At 48.0% G+C, this 12665-nt stretch overlaps 1 protein-coding gene across 1 annotated transcript in view; it reads left to right on the top strand.

Moving 5' to 3' along the window:
- The first annotated feature begins 1600 nt into the window (after positions 1-1600).
- Positions 1601-12665, top strand: part of LOC138821608 (cingulin-like) — a 28844-nt gene continuing 17779 nt past the window's right edge. The window contains exons 1-5 of the mRNA XM_070014037.1: positions 1601-1711; positions 8788-9673; positions 10632-10732; positions 10845-10914; positions 11030-11125. Coding sequence (XP_069870138.1) covers positions 8822-9673; positions 10632-10732; positions 10845-10914; positions 11030-11125 — 1119 coding nt within the window. The 5' untranslated portion in view covers positions 1601-1711; positions 8788-8821. The remainder of the gene's footprint in view (positions 1712-8787; positions 9674-10631; positions 10733-10844; positions 10915-11029; positions 11126-12665) is intronic.

Below are 12665 nucleotides of genomic sequence, written 5' to 3' on the forward strand. Positions count from 1 at the left end.
TTAACTTCATCTCTTGGGTCTGATGACCACGTCCTTCTGAGACAGAGTGCTTCCTCAAAAAACAGATCAAGACAGTGACTCAGGTGCTCTAGTATTTTCCTTATAGCTTGCCATTGGTAGGGCAGGGTAACTACCCTACTTTGATTTACTACAAATACAATAAGCAGTTACAGGGTTACCTAGGAGAATTTAGTCACTTTCACTTTTCCAATATCTGGATCTATTCAACAATCCCGTAATTAAAAAGAAAAAAAATCTCTGTATAAAATTACCCCAGTGGTCTGGGGATAAACAGACCACTTCTTATCTCTACACTCACCACACCTTTTCTTGTGGTTCCTCCCTAGGCCCTGAGCCGGTTGGTTGGCTCTATTCCTGGTAGACAACTTCCTTTGGAATGTGGAGACTTTGCAACAGTTTATAACAGGTAGGTGGACTTTCCCCTCCTGGGCCCACACCCAGCTTCTGAAGGCTGAAGAGGGTAGAGGGGGAGGAGGAGGAGGAAATGAGTTCCAAGGCACCCAACAGCTGGCTGCACTGAAGATTTCTTGCAACAAATATTTATTGAACAAATTAATGAGAGAAATATTTAGAGCCCCAGCAAGGCAAGCCAAGTCAATCACTTTTTAATTTTTTTTTCAACAGTGTACACCAGAAGCCACCTGTCATGTTTAACTGCAGCTGGTGCGACCCTAGTGTCCCCAGATTCTGCTCTTTTCTGGGAACTGGGGTCGGTATCTTCTTGAAAGGCTTTTCAGGACAGGTAGATTTATTTATGTTCCGGGGTTGCGTTCCCTTCTACTTAGAATCAAAGTCATCCCAATGCCTGTAAATTTATATTCTCAGTTCCTATCGTTCATTCAACTAATGTGAAGCGCCTAATATATTCTGGACCCCGTTGTCGGCATTTAGGACGAAGCAAACAAGATCCTCGTCCTGGAGGAGTGTATCATAGGATGGGAGACAAATGATGAAAGTGTAAAAAACCCAGAACACTGAAATTGGGTGATGAATATCACCAGAGGAAGAGATGACAGGCTGGGAAATGTGGAGGCCAGGGGATGGGAGAAGAGAACCAAGACTGGGGATCCGGTTTGGTTTTGGGGGGGGGTTGGAAGAGAGTACGAGCTGAGCTGCAGGAGGCGTTGATGTCGGCGGTGGGACAACCGGGATGTTTTCTGCAGAGGAAGATGAAGGGCAGCAAGGGCTCCGAACGGGGATTCGGGCTGCGAAACCCGCGGTGGGAGGCTCGCGCACCGCACAGCCGAGGTGATGCTCTAACTGCAGTGGTACCGAGGCTCCATTTAGGGGGGCGGGGTGCCCACAGACTGTCAGCCACTACGCCCCCAAAATGGCCTCCGATGCCCCTCACCGCCCCGCCCCAGCACTTTGCAGCCCGCCGGCCCACGTGACCCGGCCGCCTCTCCCGCCCACCCGGCTCGAGACCCCAGGTCCGGGTCCCCTCCGCGGCGGAGGCCCCGCCCCCCAGGGAAATGGACCAATCGGAGGAGGAGGAAGGCGGGGACAGGTGCTGACGTCAAACGCAGGCGGGGCTCCGGAGGGGAGTAACAGGTTGGTGGGAGGGGGAGAAGGGAGGGAGCAGCGAGGGACCGAGGGGGAGGGCCCGGGAGCCGCGCGTGCAGCTCTGCCAGAGCCCGATCCTGAGCCCGAGCCCGGAGCCGCGAGCCCGGGAGCGCTGAGCCCGGCTGGGGTGAGTGACTGGACTGAGGCAAGGGCACTTGAGATGACCGTGGAGCCCCAGGTGGATCTGTGAGGGGCCGGGGTGGAGGCGATCAGAGATAACCCCTACTTGGGCACCGGTGTGGAGAGGGGAAGAGGGAAGGTCAGGGTTTGGTGGCAGAACTACGAGCTTGGTCCCTACTCTTAAGATGCCAGAAGCAGGTGGCTGAGGAGGAGCCAGGCGTGAGGCATCTGAAGGTAAGACTATTCCCAGGGCATGAAGGCGTCTCAGCGCCAGGGTATCTCTGGAGGTCAGACGCCAGCCCTAGGGGCGGAATTTCTCCTGGAGACCGGAGTGGTGGGGGAAAGGAGTTGGTCTCAGCTGGGCAAAGGGAGGTTCCGAGGAACAGTGGATGGCATCGGCAGGTGCCTGCGGTTCAGAGGAACAGTGCATGGCATCGGCAGGTGCTGTTTTCCTAAGGTGCCTTCCCCTGGCTGGCCACTGACACCTCCTTTCTGGCGTGGGCTCTTTCTCCGCTCCGACTATGCGTCTACAGGTGCAGTCAGATGAGAACCACTAGTGAAGGGCAGAAGAGGGCAAGCCTATGGCTTTGCTAGGTGTGAAACTACTAGGGTTTTCTGTTTCTGTCTTTGTTTTCATGGCAGGGAGAAATTTTCCAGAGTCGGGGTGGGGGTGGGGAGGGTGGGTGAGGCTGGGGAGGGGAGCTTTAAGAGTAAGGGGTGTAGAGAGAGGAAAAAATACAGCTGTGGGAATATTTATTTCTCCTAGTCGTCTTTCCAGGGCCTAATACCAAACCCTTCTTTGGTTCTAGACGGGAGCCAATGGGGTGTAAGCTTTGGGAGCCCAATCAATTATGTCTCCCAGGATCTCTTCACTTGGAGAAACTTCATCAGGCATCTCTCACTCTTGATCCTTACTGGCTTTTAGATTGGCAATAGGCTATACTGGTACAGGAAATAGGCAGAACTCCCAAGGAGACCACAAGACTAGGGGAATTACCACCTCCCAATCCCCAGGCCAGATGAGAGGTGTGCATTGGGGCCAGACAAGATTTCTGAGGCAAATTTCCTTGCCTTAGGCAGCTATGGAACCAGCGCCAACCTGAGTTTGGCCCCTTTGATGCCCTGCCTGAGTATAGTTGCTGTAATTGGGAAATAATTAGCAACCGCTATGTCCGTAGACATGCTGCCTATGCATACCGGGGTACCTCTTCTTTCATCCTGAATATTTAAGGGTAGGGGTCTGGCTTTGGGGGCCTGATAATCCAGAGATTTGCTGCCTGACTCTAAGAGGATTTTGGCTTCCTGTAGTTCCCAGGCTGCTGCAGGCTATTACTCTTGTGGGAGGGGAGGCCGAAGTAGGGGGGTTCTCTTTGTACCAGGGAGGGGAAAACTAAGGGCCTGGGAGGTGGCCAAGGTAAGTGGGATTAGGAATGTAACTTTGGAAACTTGGGAGGGTGTGGTGAAGGTAGACAAAGTCATCCTGTCACCCATTGGTCTGTCACTCACCTAAGTTCTTTGTTCATCTGCTGCTCTTGTCTCTTCCCTGCTCAACCTCTGCCTCCTTCAGAGCCTTGGTTTTGGCATCCAGGCTGGATAGTGCCCCTACTCATGGTCTTGCCCCTCTGCCTGCTCTGGCGTGGAATCTCTGGTCTTCTTTACAAGCTGCCAGTGTAGTCTCCCTGGCCCTCCCTTTCCCTCTCAAACCAGTCTAGCCAGTTTGCAGAGGTTCTGTTCTTCATTGTGTTCTGCTCCCCCCCTCGCCCCCCCACTGGCCAAGCAGCTCCAGCTTGGCTCTCAGGTTTCTGCTTTTTCTGTGGACTTAGCCAGGAGTTCACTTGGGGGGTCTATTTGGACCTACAAGGAATCATCTTATCTCCCTATGAAAAAGGGAGCCAGCCAAGTGACCAAGGTCACTGAGCTGTCCTTTTCGGTCTTCGCTGTTTGCTTTTCTCATTTCCACCAAGGGGGATCTAATCTCTATTCCCTTAGTTCTCTCCTTTTCTTTTTTTTTTTTTTTTTTCTAAATGTGCCTGTTATTTAGCACCTAGCATATTGCCTGGCTCTGAGTGCCCTTCTGAAGCCACCCCACCCCCACTTCCTGCTAGAAGTCCAGGGGCCCTGTCACTACTAGTTGGAAGCCAGATGCATATGGCTGGGCCAGAGGTGATGGAATTGGGGCAAGGCAGGCTAATGAATAACTCAGGGAGAGGTCAGTGGATGTCTGGTACAGGTGTAGTGTGCCCTTCCCTTCTCCACAAGCAGGAATGGCAGATATAAAACAGATGAAGCTTAATTCACTTGTGTCCTGGTCTCTTCTCAGAGTACATTTGGTCAGAAGAGCCCTGGGCATGTACCAGGAGAGGGAAAAGCAGGGTCAGGCAGGCTTTAGACTCCTAGTTGTGGACCCAGATTGTTGTTTACCTGCCTTTGGGGCTTAGGCAAGGCCTTGAGCTGCCCTGTTCCTTTGGCCCCGCCCCACTGTCCTCTGTAACTGAAGGCGGGTAGGTTTCGGGTTTTCCATGTTGAATCATTTAGAACCTCGCTTTCTGACCCACCCCAAAGATCCCTCAGTCCTTCTGGCCTCTGACACCTATGTCTTGGTACTGAAGGTGATTGAAATTGGGGTGTCATTGGGACCCGAGGGAGCATTCAATACCATATCTGCGCAACTTAGAACACTCACCCAAGGAGCTGTACACCTTGCTGGGCTAAGGCAGGAACTCTTTGACCTGAATCTGGAAGATCTGTGGAGATACTGACAGGGCAGAACTGTGTCATGAATAAATCATGTGACTTCTGAGAGCTGGCAGTCTAGGCACATCTGATTCTAAGTTCACAACTGCGTAGGGCAATCCAGACCAGGATGACAGACTAGTTACTAGGATAAAAGAGAAATATTGTGAACGATCTGTGACAATCTTCCTGCCCTTGCTGCTGGAGATGCCTTTGTTCCTGATACAATCTTCATTAAGGACTTATTCACATCTTCCATGTGCCAGGCACTGGAGTTAGCTGAGACCCATAGTTTTTGTCATCTATGAGTTTATAGTTTAGTGGGGGAGATGGATAATAATCACTCCAATGAATGCATAACGACAAAATGAGGTAAACCCATCAAAGGGTAACTGAAAAGCATAGGTAGATCTGACCTATTGAGTAGAAGGGCTTGGTCAGGAAGGCTTCTCAGAGGAAGTGCTATCTAAACGAATGGCTTGTGTTAGTGGTGACGCTTGTGAGATTTTGTGACAGGAGTATGTATGCATGTATTTTATTTTATTTATTTTTTGCCAGTCCTGAGACTTGAACTCAGGGCCGGGGCACTGTCCCTGAGCTACTTTTGTTCAAGGCTAGCGCTCTACCTCTTGAGCCACAGTGTCATTTCCAGCTTTTTCTGCTTATGTGGTATGAGGAATCCCAACCCAGGGATTCATACTTACTAGGCAAACACTCTACCACTAAGCCACATTCCCAGCGCTGTATTTGTTTTTGTGCCAGTACTGGAGCTTAAATTCAGGGCTCACATTCTCATTTGGCTTTTTCGCTCAAGACTGCCACTTTAGCCATACCTCTACTTCCTGCTTTTTGGTGGTTTCTTGGAGAATAGAATCACACAGACTTCTGCCTGCTCTGGTTTTGAACTGTGTTCCTCAGATCTCAGCCTTCTGAGTAGTTAGAATTACAGATGTGAGTTACTAGCAGACGGCATGTGACAGGGATTTTATGTTTAATATCTTTTCTCCACTGTTGGTTGAAGTCAAACCTAAGTACAATAAGGTTATTATAAAATAAATATATTTTAAAACTGTAGTTTGGTAACTTCTTGTATACATAGTGTAATTATCTAATAGTATATCCATTTTACTGATGAGGAAACTGATGCTCAGAAGAATTGTACTTTGCTCAGGTTATATACATCAAGTAAAGAACAGATTAGAATTTTCTGAGTCAGATCCTAATTTCTTTTTTTACTCATGATTTCTGGAATGAATTTACCTCTTGTTGTCACAAACTTTTTTTTTTTTTGTTGGTCATGAAGCTTGAACTCTGGGCCTGGGTGCTGTCCTGTCCCTGAGCTCTTCAGCTCAAGGCTAACACTCTACCACTTGAGCCACAGTGCCACTTCTGGTTTTCTGATTGTTAATTGGAGATAAGAGACTCATGGACATTTCTTCCTGGGCTGGCTTTGAACCATGATCCTCAGATCTCAGCCTCCTGAATAGCAAGGATTACAGGTGTGAGCCACTGGCACCCGGCTTTGTTGTCACAAACTTTGTAAGATTTGGTAGTAAAATTTTGGCTCCAGGACACAAAAGATGAGCCAGCAGCTCCTAATAAAGAAGGGGAAGGGGGAGGTTCCTTTCTCCTGAGGGAAGAGCAGGAATGCTAAGGATGCTGTTCCTCAACCTCCATTTCTCAGCTAGAACCCTTTCTTACCATCCTAAATTCTGCCTTTCCTATTCCCTCCCCTCCCCAATCAGCTCACCTTGGTTACCTGGCTTCTGAGAGCTTCTATAATCTGGTGAAAAGGGACCTTGCCAAGTTTCCTTGGCCCAGAACTCCACAGGGAAGTTGAGTTGGGCATGTTTGTTTTCCTGTTTGGCATGCTAGAGACTCCTCCTCTAGTTTGGTGCTGGGCTCTGATGGAGACTTAACACACTAGCTGAAGGGTGGGGAAAGTTCCTAGAGCCAGAGCATACCTGAAACACATTCCATTTGCTGACTCTAAGCCTAGGTAATGTGGACTAGTGAGTCAGCCTGTGGATATTTTTTGTCCTGGCCCCCAGGTGGGAAGGTCCTATGTTTTCTGGGGCCCCTTGGATAGATGCATTTAAAATCGTATTTAAGTTCTTCTCCCTCTCTCCCTCCTCCCTCTATTTCTTGCTGTCTGCAGTACTAGAGATTAAACTTTGGGTCTTTCACATGCTGGGCAAGTGCTGACCACTTGAGCTACATCCCTAGCCTTAAATCTTTCTTTGAATAGGTAATACATGTACTTGATTCCAAATTAAAAAGACACAGAAGGAGGGTGTAACAATGCTCAATAGGAAATGTACTCATTACCTTACTCATATAACTGTAACCCCTATGTACAGTATCTTAAAAAAATATATGTTAAAAAAAAGACATACAAAAGTACACCGTAGAAAGTCCATCCCTGCTGGGCTCTGGTAGATCACACCTTTAATCGTAACTATAGGTTGAGTTCTCAGGATCACGGTTCAAAGCCAGCCCGGACAGGAAAGGCTGTGAGACTCTTATCTCCAATAAAACACCAGAAAACCAGAAGTGGTGCTATGGATCAAGTGGTAGAGCGACAGCCATTAGCTGAAGAGCTGAAGGATAGTGCCAGGCCCGGAGTTCAAGACCTATGACCGAAAAAAAAAGAAAGAAAGAAAGAAGGAAGGAAAGAAAGAAAGAAAGAGAGAAAGAAAGAAAGTCAGTCCATCCTTTTCTATTCTCCCAGAGAATATCTCTAGCTTTTAATTTCCTCATCCTAGAGACAGCACTGCCGTTAATTTGAATATCTTCTCAGAAATGGGACAACTTATTTTCTGTTCTTCTATATTTTAAATGAGCCCTCTTTTCTCCAGTGGGAGAAGTATCTGATAGGCAGGCTTGGGGTCTATGCTTTCCTCATATTATATTATATGTATGAAGATCAAATGAAAGCTTTTTTTTTTTTTGTCGGTTATGAGCTTGACTCTGGGCTTGGGCATTGTCCCTGAGCACTTCAGCTCAAGGCAAGTGCTCTACCATTTGGGCTACAGCACCACTTCGGGTTTTCTGATGATTAATTGGAGATAAGAATCTCATGGCCTTTCCTGCCCTGACTGGCTTTGAACGGTGATCTTCAGATCTCAGCCTCATAAGTAGCTAGGATTCCAGGCATGAACCACCGGCACCCCGCCAAATGAAAGCTGTGTGTGTGTGTGTGTGTGTGTGTGTGTATACGCAAGCATGCACGCGCACGCACACCAGTATTGGAGTATGAATTCTCAAATTCTCATTCTCTCTCTTGGCAGTTTTTTTCCCCCCAGGCTTGCCATCTACTTTGTAAGTCACACCTGAACCTGTGACTTTTTTTTGTTTTGTTTTGTTTTGTCAGTCATGGGGCTTGAACTCTGGGCCTGAGCACTGTCCCTCAGCTCTTCAGCTCAAGGTGAGCGCTCTACCACTTGAGCTACAGCCCCACTTCCAGTTTTCTGGTGGTTTATTGGAGATAGGAGTTTCACAGTCTTTCCTGCCTGGGCTGGCTTTGAACAGCGATCCTCAGATCTCAGCCTCCTGAGTAGCTAGGATTACAGGCATGAGCCACCAGCATCCCACACACTTGTGACTTTTTGGTTGTTAATTGGAGATTAGACTGAAATTTATCCAGGCCGGCTTTGAAACTCAGTCCTCAGATCTTAGCCTCCCGAGTAGCTAAGATTACATGTATGAGCCACAGGTGCATGGATAAGTGAAATCTTTAAATTCTTAATGAAGTCATAATTTCTAGGGTTGTATCAGAGGAAATGGATTCTCTTTCTTTTCTTTCTTTCTTTCTGTCAGTCTTGGGGCTTGAATTCTGGGCCTGAGCACTGTTCTTCAGCTCAAGGCGAGCACTCTACCAGTTGAGCCACAGCACCACTTCCGGCTTTTCTGCTTGTGTGGTGCTGACTGAGGAATTGAACCCAGGGCCTCATGCATGTAAGGCAAGCACTCTACCACTGAGCCACCATCCCAGCCCGGAAATAGATTCTTCACGGTGTGTTATGTGTTTGTTACCCTTCCCTGCTCCTGTTTAACCAAAGCTAGCAAGTACTCTACCACTGAGCTAATGTTATCGGGACCAAAGTACCAACAGCATTGCCCAAGAGAACTTGGGGTGAGAAACATAAAATCTCAGATCCCAGTCTAGACTCTATTGAATTAGAAACTGATGACAGGGTCTCACATCTCATTTCTGCTACTCACATGAAGTATGAGAATCCTGGTGCTATGTAGAAGGGACTGACAAGACTCCCACTAGAGCGGGAGGATGGAAGTTTCTGGGTTTCTATATTAAGTTTCTTAGCTAAAACCCTTCCCTTTGTCTTCTAGGGTCCCCCCACCGTCCATGGAATAGCCATTCACCATGGCTGAGCCCCGAGGTCCTGTAGACCATGGAGTTCAGATTCGCTTCATCACAGAGCCAGAGGGTGCTACAGAGAAGTCCACACTGCGCCGTGGTGCGCGACGCCCTGCTAAGGATGCAAGAGCCAGTAGCTATGGGGTTGCTGTACGTGTGCAGGGCATCGCTGGACAGCCTTTTGTGGTGCTTAACAGTGGAGAGAAAGGGGGTGACTCCTTTGGGGTCCAAATCAAGGGGGACAACAGCAAAGGAACCCCAGGAACTCTGAGCTCTGATTCGGAACTCCCTGAAAACCCCTACTCTCAGGTCCAGGGGTCATCTGTCCCTTCCCAGGGCAGCACGTCTGATGAGGAGCTTGGGGCTCGTTGGAATAGAAGACTGCTCCGTTCCCAGTCACAGGCTTCACTGGCAGGCCCTACGCCTATGGGGCCTAACAATAGGAGTTCCAGCTTGCTGGAGCTAGCCCCTCCAGAGCCTTCCCCAGGTAATACCATTGACACTGCTCCCCTGTCTTCAGTGGATTCACTCATCAGCAAGTTCAACCATCAAGTGGGGGGTCAGGTCAGGGGTCGGACTGGTCGGCGCACACGGACCCTGCCGCATGAACAGCGGAAGCGGAGCCAGAGCCTGGACAGCCGGCCCCCACAAGACACCCTTGTGGAACGGGAACCACAGTCCACCAAACACTGGACCCCTAGTAAGAATGACAGCCCTGTGGACAATTCAAAACAGCCACTGCCACTTCAGAGCAAGAGCCCTTTGGGTGCTTTCAGCCGCTCCCGTCAGACTCAGGACTGGGTCCTTAAGAGTTTTGAGGAGCCACAGGAGAAAGCACAGGATCCTGCTGTGCTGCAGGTCAGATTCCATCCCTCCCTATTTCCAACCCTTCAGCTCATCTCCCACCCTGACCTGTCAACCCTGAGGCTCCACTAATTCAAATAACCTAGGGCAGAAAGTCTTGACCATTTGCTCTCCTTGTTATCCACCAAGTAGAGGGTATTCACAAGCAAAGAAGTTCCCTGGGTAAAATGCTAAAGAGAACTATGAAGTCACCATTAACAGATGTGCAGTTACTTGTTTTTGCCCTAGCCATTAGCTAGCAAATGCTCATTTGCTCAGTGTACAATCTTCATAAAGAAGACTCGATGCTCTTGCCAAAATTCTATGCCTTTCTCTCTCTCTCTCAGGAGTGCAGGTAAGTGGGAGAGCAACTTTACTTTGAGACAAACTTAAGTCCATTCTGAAAGTAAATCATTTATAAATATATGAATATAGTACATCAACTGTCACCGTGGCAAATGCTTTGTGACACAGCCCACAGCTGGTTGAGATCTGCTTATTGAAGAAAATCTGGTTCAGAGTGACAATTTAGAGGGGATGAGGCCTGTTGCTCAGGCCTTATCAGCGAAGTTCATCATGCCGAGAGGTGGCCTTATCTCATTGATGCCACCTCTATTTCCCTCCCTCCTTTCTTCTCCCTCCTTCTCTTCCTTTCTCCCCTTCTATATTCTCTCCTCTTCTTCCCTCCTTCCTTCCCCCACTTTCTCCCCTTTTCCCCTCTCTTTTTTCCTCTTTCCCTCCTTTACTTTTTTCCTCCTTTCTTCCCTGGTGGTCTTGGGGTTTGAACTAAGTATCATGCCTGCCAGGCAAGTAGGCAAGTGATTGATCACTTGAGCCACATTTTCAACCCTTTTTGCTATTTGCTATGTTTTTGTTTTTTTTTTTAAAGATAGGGTCTTGTGATTTTCCTGGGGATAACCTGCATACCTCACCTTACTCAGCTCTCTCTTCTTACAAAAATTGTTTTTTGCAGTTGAAATCAACTCCAGACCTTCTCCGAGATCAGCAGGAGACAGCCCCACCAGACAGTATGGACCATGTGAAGGCCACCATCTTTGGCATTCTGAGGGAGGGGTGAGTGGGGCCTGCTCGGTCACTTTTCTTTTTCATTGTCTCCATTTTACTTGTTTTTTTCCTTTTCCTTATTTCTTTTGCCTCTCTCCTCCCCTCCCCTTCTGTCTTCTAGAAGCTCGGAAAGTGAGGCTTCTGTGCGGAGGAAGGTTAGTTTGGTGCTGGAGCAGATGCAGCCTCTCTCGGTAAGTGACTCACTTGGTAGGAACAAGGGTTAACGTTTGGATCTTGAGGACATCTAGGGATCTGGATATGGACTCAGGTCCTATCTTCCTTCCTTGTCCTATATCTTTGTGGCAGATGATTGCTCCTGCTTCTAATAAGACCCTGGCAGGGCAAGGCGAGCTCACCCGAAGAGTAGAGGAACTACAGAAAAAGCTGGATGAAGAGATGAAGGTGAGAAGTTAGCATTTTGGGAGGCATGCAGGACCACAGGGAAAACACCTTGGCCTGGGGATTGCTGACACTGGCTTTTTTTGTCGGTCGTGGGACTTGAACTCTGGGCCTGGGCGCTGTCCCTCAGCTCTTCAGCTCAAGGCGAGCGCTGTACCACTTGAGCTACAGCGCCACTTCCGGTTTTCTGGTAGTTTATTGGAGATAGGAGTCTCACGGTCTCTCCTGCCCGGGCTGGCTTTGAACTGCGATCCTCAGATCTCAGCCTCCTGAGTAGCTAGGATTACAGGCGTGAGCCACCAGCGCCCGGCTTGTAACTCCCCTCTTTTTTTTTCTGAGTAGTTTATTGGAGATAAGAGTCTCATGGACTTTTCTTCCTAGGCTGGCTCCGAACTTTGATCCTGAGATCTCAGCCTCCTGAGTAGCTAGAATATAGACCTGAACCACCAGCTCCCAGCTTGTAAAGTTTTTCACAGTATTGCTTTTCATGTAGTTGGTGCTCATTATAAGTGGCCTCTTGTTTCCAGGAAAGCATAGCAGCCAGGCACCTGAGGCTTACACCTGTAATCCTAGCTACTCAGGAGGCTGAGATCTGAGGATTGTTGTTCAAAGCCAGTCCCGGCAGGAAAGTCCATGAGACCCAATCTCCAATAGAAAACTGGAAGCAGTGCTGTGGCTCAAGTGGTAGAGCACTAGCCTTGAGCTGAAGAGCTGAGGGACAATGCCCAGGCCCAGAGTTCAGGTCCCATGATGACCAAAAAAATCCCAGAAAGCACAGCAATGTAATTGTTAAGTGATGGGCTATAGAACCAAACTAAATAGATTTAGATCTTGATACTTGGCTGTGTAACAACTTGGATAAGTTCTTTAAGTGTTTTAAGCTTCTAGTTCTTTAATTGCAAAGTGGAGATAAAAGTACTATTATTTATTTATGGCTGTAAAACTAATCACACTTAGAATTTAACAGCTTAAAATTAGCATTTCCCAGGATCTGAGGGACAAAAATCTGAGATCAGCTCAGCTGGGAAATTTTGACCCAAGTTAAAAGTTCACACTCACAAGCTTGAGTAGAGATGGAGGATCTGCTTCTTAAATGGCTTAATTAATTGGCTTTGGTTGAAGCTCTCAGTCCTTGAGTGTAAGGACCCCTCCATAGAGGTGCTTTCGTGTCCTCAGAATGAGTGATGTAAGAGAAAAAGTATGAAAGAAAAAGTGCAGTGCCTTTTTATGACCTAACATCAGAATTCACTTGTCAGTTCCTCATTTTTCTATTCTAGCCCACACTCAGAATCGAAAGAAATGCTGATTAATTTCTCCACACATATACACCACATATATATGTTTTGTTTATTTTTGCCAGTCCTGGGGCTTGAACTCAGAGCCTGGTCATTGTCCAAGAGCTTATTTTTGCTCAAGGCTAGCACTCTTATCACTTGAGCCACAGCGCTACTTCCAGCTTTTCCTGATTATGTGGTACTGAGGAATCAGACCCAGGGCTTCATGCATGCTAGGCAAGCACTCTATCACTAAGCCATCTACCCAG

This window comes from Dipodomys merriami, unplaced genomic scaffold, assembly GCF_024711535.1.
Source record: "Dipodomys merriami isolate MVZ:Mamm:240054 unplaced genomic scaffold, mDipMer1.0.p SCAF_92, whole genome shotgun sequence".
NCBI lineage: Eukaryota > Metazoa > Chordata > Mammalia > Rodentia > Heteromyidae > Dipodomys > Dipodomys merriami.